This window comes from Uranotaenia lowii, chromosome 2 (assembly GCF_029784155.1).
Source record: "Uranotaenia lowii strain MFRU-FL chromosome 2, ASM2978415v1, whole genome shotgun sequence".
Classification (NCBI taxonomy): domain Eukaryota; kingdom Metazoa; phylum Arthropoda; class Insecta; order Diptera; family Culicidae; genus Uranotaenia; species Uranotaenia lowii.
Window position 1 is genome coordinate 1451246 of NC_073692.1, and position 12791 is coordinate 1464036.

A 12791-nucleotide genomic window follows, 5' to 3' on the forward strand; every position below is an offset into this window, starting at 1 on the left:
TTTTGTACCAATAGAGATGTTTAATTTAAAAAAATTATAATGAACAATTTATAAGATTTTGGAAATAAAAAATAATTTCAAAAGTTATGTCTCTGTACTTGTACAAATTGAAATTTGCCCCAGAAAGTTAATAGTTTATTTGCAGTATCGATCCCCCTTAAAGTTGTGCAATATCATTTTCCATGACTGTTTCAAGACTTTCAAGGAATAGCTAAGCGGCTAAACAAATTAACAGGAATTTAGAGCATTCGATTTGAATCGAATAACGCTAAGCTATCGGCTTTGCTACTACCAGGAATTGTGCTTCGGAATCCCATTGACCGATTCCTCCGACATGTAAAGTGATATTTATGATTGCACAAGAGTGATGATTATCACAACACACCAATCACAACCAACTTTTGTTTCCTAGTCGAGCGATTAATGTTCACAATGATGAAATCTAATCCTCCTCTTCAGACTGACTTTAGATTGTAGGTAGGTACCCAACAGTAAAATCAACAAGCGTTGAATGAGTGGAGTTCAGATGAAAGCGATATGTTTACACAATCTCCTATGATTTACCGAGAAAACGTTCCGTAAGTGTTGAAATTGGAGCGGATAACTTATTAAAGCCAACAAATCCAATTCCCCCTCAAGGTACGGTAAATTAAGACAAGAATCATTGCTCTGTGATGGCCGAATAAAACCCACAGGGTCTCTCTCTTCTTGGTATCATATTTGGATGGAAGATTTTCCCTTTTTCTTTTGAACAGAACTATGCGTATGGGGGCACTAGTTTGATGAAAATCCGTTCGTTTTCTAGGAAGAGTAACCGCAAAAAAACCTAAACCCATCCCCGAAAGAACAAAAAAAAACATCAACTAGATGGCTACAAAAAGCGGGCGGCGACATTAAACTTTATCTTTACACCACGTTCTTCAATTCGGAATCTGGTAGAGGACTTTGTGCCCTGCTGATATTCCAACGATGGAACACTATTAAATTTCCCCACCTCCCACACGGATCTTCGCTTTCAGGCGAAGAAAAGTTTCTTCCGGGTTTCGCTTTGTGGGAAGATCAACTGAAAAGAAAACATTTAGCTGTTGCTGGCTTAAATGAGGATGGACGTTTTTTTTTCGATAACGGTTTGTGAAATTTGGTCGGGTGTTTCAGCCGGTGATAATTCACTAGTTTTGTCAGTTTTAAAATTAAATCTGAAATTGCTAAATGGGCGTTAAACTTCGTTGAACTAATACGTCAAATTTAGCATTTATATTCTTGGAATGATTCACATTAGGGAGCTCAATAGCTTGAACAATTTTTTGATAACCTCGATCTGTTTTTTAACTTTTCTTCACAAATTTGAAATTTTCACAATTAGTGGAGAAACTTTTCAACCAAACACGTTTTTGCAGACGTTGAAAACAAGTGCTTTCCAAACATGGCACTGCCTACTTTACTTGTTAAAAATTCAGAATAAAGATACATACATACACTAATTTTACACCCAAAACTTGTTTGTTTGTAGGTATTTTCTTCAACTCGCTGATCTAGATTAAAATTTGAAAATCAAAATAATTTAATTTATTTTCTCAATAATTTGAAGAAAAATGAACCTTAAATATTGGAATTAGTAACTTCGTCCCACACAAAAGTTAATGTCTAATTAAATATTTCGATAAAGACCCAACAACTCAGAGGGATTCCATTCGAAAACTCCAACGTCGAGAAAAAGAAGTCGCTCGGGTTGAAATTAATTAATTTCAAAATATCACATGCTGTGACAGATTTACATTCGAGGGTCGAGTCGGGTCGGATCGGATCGGTCGGAGGATATTTATCCAGCCGAGCAACCAGAAGCGACACGAATGTTTTGTGGCCCAATCACAGCTCTACCATTTTGTCGTCACATGTCATCCTACTTGTCGTCAGCCAGCTGGAGGCATGTATATTGTTATGAAGGTTTAGAAATATTGTTCGGTAGAAAATAAGATGTTTACTGTTGGGCGCTTTCCGGTTTCGTCGTCGTCGTCTTCCGGTTTTGAAAATCTGATGCGATGAATAATAACCGCATTAATATGTCGGTGGCGTTTTCCGAGTCAAAAGTGATAAAGTTCTTCTAACATCAATACATCCCGAATAATCCTCGAAACAATTGATCCGGATTTAATGGATTGTCACACTGCTGAGTTGGATTATGGCATAATTCATGAGAGCACCATACGTCTCATCGTTCTCACGAGGGCAGTAGACGACGAAGCTAATCAAATCAACCAAATGGTTCCATTCAATTAACTTGCTAACTACTTCCGAAATCGATGATGATCCGACCCAATGAACCGTCAACAAGTCAAGTCCGGCAGCCGTGAAATCTTGGTAAGAGTAAAGGCAACTACATTTGAACCTATTGCTTGGATTCTGGCGAAGCGTCTTGAAATGGGAACTCAATGGTTCGAAATTTTACTGTACTGTGTTTATTTCATAAAACTCAACCCAGTTTTTGTTTCTCTTCGAATACGATTTCAATAAAATATATTAGTAGAAAAATAACAAACTACCTGAGTTCAAATTTTCCATTTTAGTGTTTGATAACGGCCTGTAGACCCTTTTCGTACTTGTAAGAGAAATGCAAGACTTAGTTCGGCATTTCGGTCCAAATCTTCACCAAACATTTTAAAATGTGTCCAACCTCGAATGCCCAACGTCTTCTAACTTCCCTAGCGTGTATCAACAGATAAATTCTGTCCTGAGTACTGAGTCCATTTTTGAAAAATCAATACTTTATGCGCTTTCGCTGAATGCTGTAAAAAGCAAAAACTGTCTTTGACAAGAAGCATTTCAGCGCAAGGATGCAAACGGCCTTTGAAAATGTGTTGAAGTAGTACTCCTTGTTTATTTTAATCACAGTCATTTTGCTTGTTCGGTGTTGCCTTTAGAGTAATCGAAAAGTTGGTCCGTTGTTCGTAAGTTGTGACTTGCGTGCGTCTTCGGCAGAAACCGAGAGCTACTATAAACACCAAGGTGAAAAGTTTGATCTCAGGTATGTCGTGATTTGTGGAATTTTTTCCGACACACCACAGCATTAGTGCTCCTGACTCATGACATTGTAAGCCAGTTATGTCAACTTTCCAGACTTTTCTGGATCTTCCAGACTTTTTGGACTTTTTTCAGACATTTTTTTAGATTTCTAGACTTCCAGACTTTTGTCATATCTTCCACACAATTCCAGACTTTTGAGTTTCGACATGAATTTTCTGACAAAACAGTAAAAATTCAAAATTTTCGTTGCAAAATGGTAGGAAATGATTCGAATTAGTAATTGAAGAGTGAAGATGGTAGTAAAACAGGAAGTAAAGCATAAAATGTAGTGTAAACTGACATCACCACAATAGTCTCAGGCATTGATAGTGAATAGAATGTATGATTATGATGAAGTTATAAGTGTTATTCCCTAGACCATCATCATCTATAAAGTATGCCATCCAGACTTTTCCACACTTTTCCAGACATTTTTTCAAAATCTTCCAGACATTTTGTAACGGCCCGTAGTAGGCAAAGTGGTAATATCCGTAGTATCTTCAATGTATAACTTGAACATGTATCATGTCAGTCTTATTGGGAGTGGATCTTTGTGTGCTGAAATGTGAAGTTTCGGTAAAATAGGAATTCCACCCAAAAGGACTACGGAATAACTTATCGTTATTCTGACAGTCGTCATGAGTTACCAAAGGTAGCTTTTCTATGAGAGGGTGAAAAATGGAGTTTTCTTGGAGACCAAAAAGAAAACCGGCGGGCCTTAGCATTTTGATCTTGGAGTGATTCGGTCGTTTTTTTTGTGGAGCAAGCTTCGGATTATATAAATATTATTAAGGCGGTTATTACACTTACTGCCTTCAAATATTTCCCCCCGTAAATTCGCCCTAGTACAATACGCGCCGCGCAAGTGTGAATCGAGCCTACGACGATCTGGGGAGTGAACGGCCTGGCTTACGTTGTGGCATCCAACCCCAGCCGGGAAAGTTCTCTGGCGGTAGCTTGTGTGCAAGTGGAAGGACGATTTTATCGGTAAGTTTTGTAACCATTCATTTAATGGTTACAATAAAAATTGTGATTTTTGGGCCAGTTTGGATGAAAACTTTGTAAATATTGTAAATAAAAATTATTGTTCGTAAATGTCTAAAATAAGAATAAGATATCTCATGTTTGTGTGGTGTCTTGTTCTAATTTTAATAGCAATCGGCTGGTGTCATTTAGGGATTTAGTTTTGTTTATTTATTTATTTATTAATTTATTAAATTCTTCGTTATTTATTTATTTATTTATTTTCGCGTTATTTATTTATTATTCATTTAGTTAGTTATTTGTTAGGTTTAGTTTTGTTAGATTAATATATTTTGTTATGGAATGCACGCCATAAAATGTTTTGTTCGAAAAGACACCAGCCCTCTATATGTCAGTTCCTGTATTGTTACTGTCATGTTGCTGTCATCGAGCATCTTCGAAGGGGACAAAACATGCTTGACGGGAAATGGGAACATGGCGATGAAAGGACAAGAAAACCTATAAATAGGAGGAGCTCGAGAAGCTGGAGGCTTTTTCGAGTATTTCCGGTCCGAGGTTGAGCAGCAACAGCGCGTCACACACCTTACGTGACTAGCCCGTTTCCAACCGTACTTGGGTGGCATTGACCCCCTTCCCCGTTATTATCAGTTCCGGTAGTGGTCTGAACAATTTTCAACGGCCAGCTGGAAGCTTCACGACTCCATTTCCCAGCTGGTCGGTCGAGGTGGCAAAGTGAAGAGAACCCCAGAACAAGTGTCTTCCCCCAGTGCCGTGAATCACCATCAGCCTTTACGCGAACACACCGGTGTCCCGCGAGTGCTTTAGGTCGTGCCTGTGACTAGTGCCCCGCCCCCGTTACAACCCCCTTAGGGGCACTCCACGCTGTGGTGAGGTCTGGTGGGAATTCCCTCTGGGTGTTCTAGTGCCGACCAATCCGTTACTTGCCCCTCGATAGAGTGAGACACTCGCGTGGTTACCGTGCACACAAAAGCTCCCCGGACCGAAGTGAAACGGTAGGCCTACGCCCAACAGGCCGAGTTGTTGCGGGAATTGCCCAAATAGCAATTCCGGATTCCGTCCTGTTCCTGTATTCGTCCGATCCCGTTACGTTGTTCCAGCAGAAGTCCCCCAACGAGTCGACCACCGAGAAACGGCCGCAACGAGATCATCGAGATACCAAATAAAAGCGCAAGTACAAAAATAAAACCCAAAAACTTACCATTTCCTCTTCTAAAAATTTATATACATTCGAGAAACAAAACTCACAAAGAAAAGTGGATTGGAAAATTATGAATAAATTTTGTATGGTCTTTTCTTTCATCCAAATTGTCGAGTCTTTCTTTAAATGTGCATTCCCTGAAAGATTAAGAATATTTTTCCTATCGTTATTTGTTTTCGTAAAGTTCAATTAAGGTTGAAAAGTCCGCCCATGAATCACAGTTTTAATTGTTGTAGTTGTTTAAAAATATTTCTCCGGTGATCAATTTAGTTTCCCCTGTTGAGCTAGCGCAGGGAAGTAGGGTCGCTACGATTCTAACTATTGGCGCCCAACGTAAAAATTTTTTTTGATAAAATTTCAATTCCATTTAAAAAAATAAGAAAAAGTGGTCTACTTCCAAGACCAGAAGTAAATCCCTTTTTCTAATTGGTCTCCCGGAGAAATTCAGCTAAGATTAACTTCATTAAAATCGCGTAGTCGTTGAAGCAAGTTTTCTTAAAGTCAATTTCACGAGGAAATTTTGGGGATGAAAATTCACTGATTGTCGCGAATGATTATAACTATCATACAAACCATACTGTTCTCCCGAATTGTTAATCAATCTGAAATTGTTACTAACCATTCTACAGTACCTTCTCATCCAATAGCAAAATTTTTAGTTCATATTTGCCAAGACAAATCTATCATTTGGTTTTGTTCAAATCGCCAATATTGCATACTTTCTGGCGTTTAATACCCAAAGTTACCCACTAAGTGTATTTCTTTTTCAGCTCATTTTTCGAAAATCGAAATATTAGTAAATTTATTATTAGTTAATCTAGGATTAGTCAACGATGGAGGAGCTAAGCTTTAATCAAGCGCTAGATCGCTTGGTTAAATTATACCAGGTTATGCGGGTGGAGTTATTGGAGGAGGATGAACTCGAGCAAGAGCTCAAATGTCGCGATGTGATATTGTCGGGACTGGATTTGTCCAGGAAAAGGAAATGTTTGCGGGATGCTTTAAAAAGGGAAAAAGAATCCGGTAGTAAATTAGGTTCCTTACATCTAAGAAGCGATCCCGAAAATGAACGGGAAATTTGCTTGGTAAAATTTAAACAACTTAAAAAAACCTTACAATCTAACACTTCCGACGACATGCAAAAAAGGATTTCCTTAGCTCGTCTAGCTCACGTGGGCGCTCGAGTAGCCACTCTCCTTTGCTCGTCACGGGGCTCACCAAACCTTTTGACGCAAATGCAGAATGTACTGGTGGAATTAGTGCAATTGATGCAAACCGCGATTGAACCACCGGGAAGCGAGCAACAGGATACCACCATAGACAACCCTTCGCAGGCAATGGTAGAGGCAACAGGCAGCGCCAGGTCCGAGGTTCCTACACCTACAGCCTTGGGCCAAGACGATCTCGACTGGATCCATAGCTTACAGGCGAGAATAGTAGGTCTCGAAGAAGAACTAGCTAAAAGAAAAGAAGGAAAGGATGCTGAAACTCAAACCAATCAGGAAATTCAAAATGTTTCGAACCCATTAGATGGTGGCACCAACATGAATTTTGAAAATTTTTCCGCTAATTCTAGTTTCCAAAACAATTCATTTCCTCGAATCCTTTCTAATCCCACGTATCCTCAAACAAATTCATTTTACCCCCAAATTCCTAATCATTACCCTTATTCAGCTTCAATAAATATTTCCCAACCCATTCATGAAAACAAAATCCAAACCAATAGACCAACTCCTCAATTCTCAATTTCAAATTGCCCTCTAAATAACAATAGCCATCCTCAAGATCCTTATCCCAATCCTTACAATCAATTTCCCGCACCTCTAAATTTCCCCAATCAAACCCTTCCGAATGTGAATGTTTCCCAAAATGTTGGTCAGCCAAATCCCCCAGCGCAAAATTTTCCGATGCAGAATCCTTCTCAGCCTCCGTTTGCCAACCGTTGGCTGCCGAACCAGTACCAGGGACAACCCGGTTTCCCTTATGGACCATCTGGAGGACAGTACGGACAACCTGGACTATCTTATCCGTTTCAGACCCCTGTTCAGTCTCGCCATACTTTGCCAGTTTCTAAATGGAACATTGCTAAATACAGCGGAGACGATCAAGGGTTGAAACTGAATGAGTTTCTGGAAGTGGTGCATGCTCTTTCCATGGCCGAAAGGGTTTCCGAGCAGGAGCTTTTCGAATCGGCAGTTCATCTGTTTACCGGATCCGCGTTGAAGTGGTATATGACCCAGCGCTCCATGGGTCGGCTCATCAGCTGGCAGCATTTAGTCTTTGAGCTTCGAAGGACATATTTGCATCCGGATTTGGACGCCCTCATCAAGATGAAGGTCTACCAAAGACGCCAACGGCAGCAGGAATCGTTCTACGAGTTCTACAGCGAGGTAGAAAAGCTGATCCGGACCATGAGCGCTCCAATTCCGGAATTTGAAAAGATCCAAATCCTCCAACAGAACATGAGGATGGATTATAAAAAGCAAATGGCTTTCGTTCCTGTTCTGAATCTGGAGTCATTAGTCGCGGCGGGTCAAAAGCTTGATGCTCTCAACTTTTCAGCCTACAATAAAGTTTTTGGTCCAGATAAAGTGGTCAACGTGATTGAAGGATCTGATCACAAGCAGGCCACCAAAAACAGGCAGCAGGTGGCCACTTCGGACACCAGTGCTGCAGTACAACAGCTGCAGAACTCATATCCTCGGGCGGCTGTGGCAGGTTCAAAAGGGAACAGTGCTCCGAAGAGTCAGAACCAGTTCTCGCCAAATTTACCTGGCCCGTCACGTCAATTGGTTGGTAAATCATCCGGGGAAACATCCAGCAGTCAGTCACAGCCACCACTAACGTTGGAGATGGTGGTGAACAACCATAAGCCTCCTCCTTCAAATCGATGCTACAATTGCAATCGAGAGGGGCATCACGCAGCAATATGTCGTCAGCCACCAATCATTGTCTGCTTCAAGTGTGGGCTTCGTGGCTTCCCGACAGCAATGTGTCCGTACTGTGTAAAAAACCACGGTACTGCGAACCAAAACCGCGGTTCGCAGGAACGCCAGGCGTAAGCACTTCATCCATTGACTCATCCGCTCCACCGTGGTTCTGGGAAACGGTCCCAAACCACTATTATTCTAGAGATACTGAAATCTGCAACATCTCCTATCCTTTTCCAAACGATCATCGTCCCTTTGTTGAAATCCGTATTCATGATTTCCCAGTTCGAGCACTGCTAGACAGCGGCAGTAATTACTCACTAATCAGCGAGAATCTCTTCGCCAAAACCAGGCAGAAAAAGGTTTTTGCGTTAGCCAAATCATTGGATCTCCATTCAGCAAGTGGTGATTCGTTGGAAGTTTTAGGCCAGGCCTGTCTCCCTATCCAGTTTGATGGACGAATCAAGGTTATCACCATTCTGGTGGTGGCCAATTTGTCCATCGACTGCATTTGTGGGATGGACTTTTGGACCAAATTTCACATCGTGCCCACTCAGTTGACTGGAGATTCCGTGAACGCAGCAGTTGTGGAGGAGGTTCCTGATCCAACCAACATGTCATCGCTAGAAGAAGAGGAGAAATTGGAAGAAATTAAAAACAGTTTTTTAGCTGCCGGTCACGGTAAACTTACCACCACTCCTTTGGCCACTCATCGGATTGTCCTGAAGGAGGAATACAAAGGCAAGCCACCGGTTCGTCAATTTCCGTATGTCATGTCTCCAAAAACCCAGGCGTTGGTTGCAGTAGAGCTGGAACGGTTGCTCGAGGCCGGCATAATTGAACGGAGCGATTCAGATTGGTCGTTGAATTGTGTGCCGGTCATCAAACCAAACAAGGTTCGGCTTTGCTTAGACGCACGGAAGATCAACGAAAGAACTGTCCGAGATGCTTACCCTCTACCCCACCCTGGAAGAATATTAGGCCAATTACCAAAAGCAAATTATTTGTCAACAATAGACCTGTCGGAAGCATTCCTACAGGTTCCGCTAGATAAGGAGTCCCGGCGGTACACAGCTTTCAGCGTGCAGGGTAAAGGGTTGTTCCAGTATACCCGGATGTGTTTCGGGTTGGTCAACAGTCCTGCTTCATTGGCCAAAATAATGGACTTCGTACTGGGTCATGGTATACTGGAACCGAATGTTTTCGTATACCTCGATGACATTGTTGTGGTAACGGAAACATTCGAGCATCACGTACAGCTTCTTACGGAGATCTCTCGTCGTCTACGTGAAGCCAACTTGAGTATTAACCGCGATAAATCGCGATTTGGAGTATCCGAAGTACCCTTTCTGGGTTACCTGTTAGGAACCGAAGGCCTACGCACAAATCCGGAAAAGGTACGGCCAATCTTGGAATACGAACGGCCAACAACAGTAACAAAACTCCGGAGGTTTCTGGGAATGGCCAATTATTATCGGCGATTCATTCCAGACTTCAGTGGAACCACGGCGGCTCTCACCGATCTCCTACAAACGAAGTCGAAACTGGTTCGCTGGAATGAAGATGCCGAAACAGCTTTCGTTCGTATTAAGGAGCTGTTAATTTCTTCCCCCATTTTGGCCAGTCCAGATTTCAGCCGTCCTTTCACCATCCAAACGGACGCAAGCGACGTAGCAGTGGCAGGAGTGCTAACACAACAGCATGAAGACGGAGAGTGCGTCATAGCGTACTACTCCCACAAACTCAGCACGCCACAGAAGAACTACCATGCAGCCGAAAAGGAGGCATTGGCAGCGATATTGGCTATAGATGCCTTTAGGGGATATATTGAGGGTTACCATTTCACTTTAATCACCGATTCATCTGCTCTTACTCACATACTTAATGCAAAGTGGAAAGTAGGATCACGTTGTAGTAGGTGGGCGCTCATTCTGCAGCAATATGATATGAGAATAGTGCACAGGAAAGGCAAAGAAAATGTCGTTCCTGATGCACTTTCTCGTAGCATTGCAGCAATTGACAGCCCATCCACAACGTGGTACGATTCCATGCTGCATAAAGTTGTGAGTAGACCAGATGATTACGTGGATTTTAGAGTTGAAAATGGACAACTTCTCAAATATATTTCCGTTCCCGACTACCCACATGATGCTAATTTTGCATGGAAACGCGTACCACGGACGGAGGACATTGCCAAAATAATAGAGGATTCGCATAACTCGTCTTTTCACTCCGGATATGAACGGACGCTTGCAAGGATCAGACAGCGGTACTATTGGCCTCGCATGACTGTGGAAATCCGTAATTTTGTTCGGCATTGCACGACGTGCAAAGAAGTGAAGCCCTCTCACGTCGCCATGGTTCCCGAAATGGGTAAAATGCGTCTAGCAGATCGACCCTGGCAGATGATTTCGGTTGATTTTATCGGCCCCCTTCCCAGAAGTCGTAAAGGCAACCAGCATTTGTTGGTGGTCTCGGATTACTTCTCGAAATGGGTTCTAGTTCAGCCTGTGAAGAAAATCGCTAGTTCAACCCTGTGCGTTATTTTGAAAGATCAATGGTTCATGAAGAATTCTGTTCCAGAGATAATTATAACCGATAACGGTTCTAGTTTTCTCTCGAAAGAGTTCAAGTCATTGCTTGATCAATTCAAAATCACTCACTGGTTGAACTCACGATATCATTCGCAGGCGAACCCCGTAGAGAGAGTAAACCGAACCATCAACGCTGCTATCCGCACTTACGTCAAAGGGGATCAACGCCTCTGGGACACAAAAATTGCAGAGATTGAAATGATTCTAAATACTAGTGTTCACTCACCGACGGGGTTTACCCCATATTTCATTATCCATGGACATGAATATGCGGAGCAAGGAAATGACTATCGCCTCGCCCGCCATGGAGAAAATCTTACACCCGAACAGTTTGAGAAACGTCGAAAAGATTTATACCTTAGCGTCTACGAGTTGGTGAAAAAAAATCTTGAAAAAGCGTACACAAGTTCCAAACGCGTTTACGATTTACGCATTCGCCCAGCTAAACCGTTTACTATTGGGCAATTGGTTTATCGACGAAACATGAAGCTTTCAAATGCGGGGGAGAGCTATAACTCTAAATACGGACCCCAATATTTACCGTGCAAAATAAAAAGCGTAAAAGGAACTTCCTCGTATACACTGGAAGATCTCCAGGGCAAAGATCTAGGGGTTTGGCCTGCCGCTCACATAAAGCCTGCATAAGTGCAACATGTTCGTGCAAGGGTGATAAAAAATAATAATAATAATGATAAAGATTCGAATACTCACCACCACAATCACTAGTCATTCCTAGAATCCATTGGACCAAATATTCATTTCAGGGAATAGACTATTCTTTTCAGGTTCTCTTCAAAATAACCACTTTCCGAAGAAAAATGTACTTCCAGCTTGAAACGGGATATGATCATCGTTTACTTTGAGATAGGCACGTCGAGGAAATACATTGCTCGTTGGTAAATTTTGACCGCAACATAGACGGTGTTTACATTACGTAGGTGGTGGCGATCGAAGTCACGTTCAAGTCCAGAACATACCGATTCGACGGAAGATTCATTCAGCCAGACACCGGTGCGCCGATCAGCATGAACATAGGTTACACGGGATTAATCTTCTTCATAAGTAACGAGGCAAACTGGAGAGGTTGAAATAGGACGTCGTGGGGACGCGGGCCTCCTGGTCATTGTTAGCTGTTATATCGGTATATTCCAGTCAATGCATACCACGGAAAGTCTTAGATAATACTCGTCGGGATGGTCTACAGAACTGCAGGAACAGTCATGCCCGGTTCCCCTTTGCTTTTAGGTGGTATGAACGCCGGAACTCATCACCCAACAGTTACCATCGGCCATTAACGGGCATTCTAATATTCTCAAGACCACCGGAATCTCTCCACAAAATCCGAAATTCTTCTTCTAGGCCTCTTTTAAACATTCCGTAGCGATCCGGAACACCTGAAAAAAAAAAAAAGTAATTCAGGAAGAGTAGAATATTTTTTTATTTATCTACCTGTATTTTGGTATTTCGCAAGCACTAGATCGGATTTTGGATGCAGCTGCAGCGTGGAACGTACAAGTACCTGGAAACAAAATCAATTAACACCAAAATCACTAAAATTCTCGCGTCATCGCACCTGCGAATTTTCTTCCATCGTCTCCACATGCCGGATCGAATTCAAAATAAACCCACGCTCTGATAGGCTCTGATGACATTTGAATGCCACGTCAGCAATCATCATCGGCTGTCATCATCGACAATCATCATCGAAAACAGATGCGAGTTTCGTTCAGTTTGGCCAGAAAAGGACGCAGCCAAACAGTGTTGTTTATACACGCTAAGGGAATAAAACGCAATTCTGCGTTATTTCGCAATTTTGCACTCAAAAATGAGCGATTAAAGAAATAACGTTTCGAGTTGCATATTCCCGCCACAGAATAAATCGTTTCAGTTTCGTACGAACTGAAACTGATTGATTAGTATAATAAGTTGTTTTTTCGTCATTACATGTAACTACGTGTTTGACGTTAACCGTAAAAGAGTAAATGATTGGGTGATTGAACGAAT

General features: G+C 41.9%; 2 protein-coding genes across 10 annotated transcripts in view; one reads left to right on the top strand and one right to left on the bottom strand.

The window, feature by feature from the left end:
- The window catches only part of LOC129749882 (uncharacterized), a 169614-nt gene that overhangs the window by 43495 nt on the left and 113328 nt on the right, over window positions 1-12791 (bottom strand). The window lies entirely within an intron of this gene.
- Window positions 6097-11432, top strand: LOC129748419 (uncharacterized). The gene is made up of 3 exons (XM_055743039.1): window positions 6097-6881; window positions 7038-8321; window positions 8396-11432. Exons 1-3 carry the CDS (start codon window positions 6097-6099, stop codon window positions 11430-11432), a joined length of 5106 nt encoding a protein of 1701 aa, XP_055599014.1.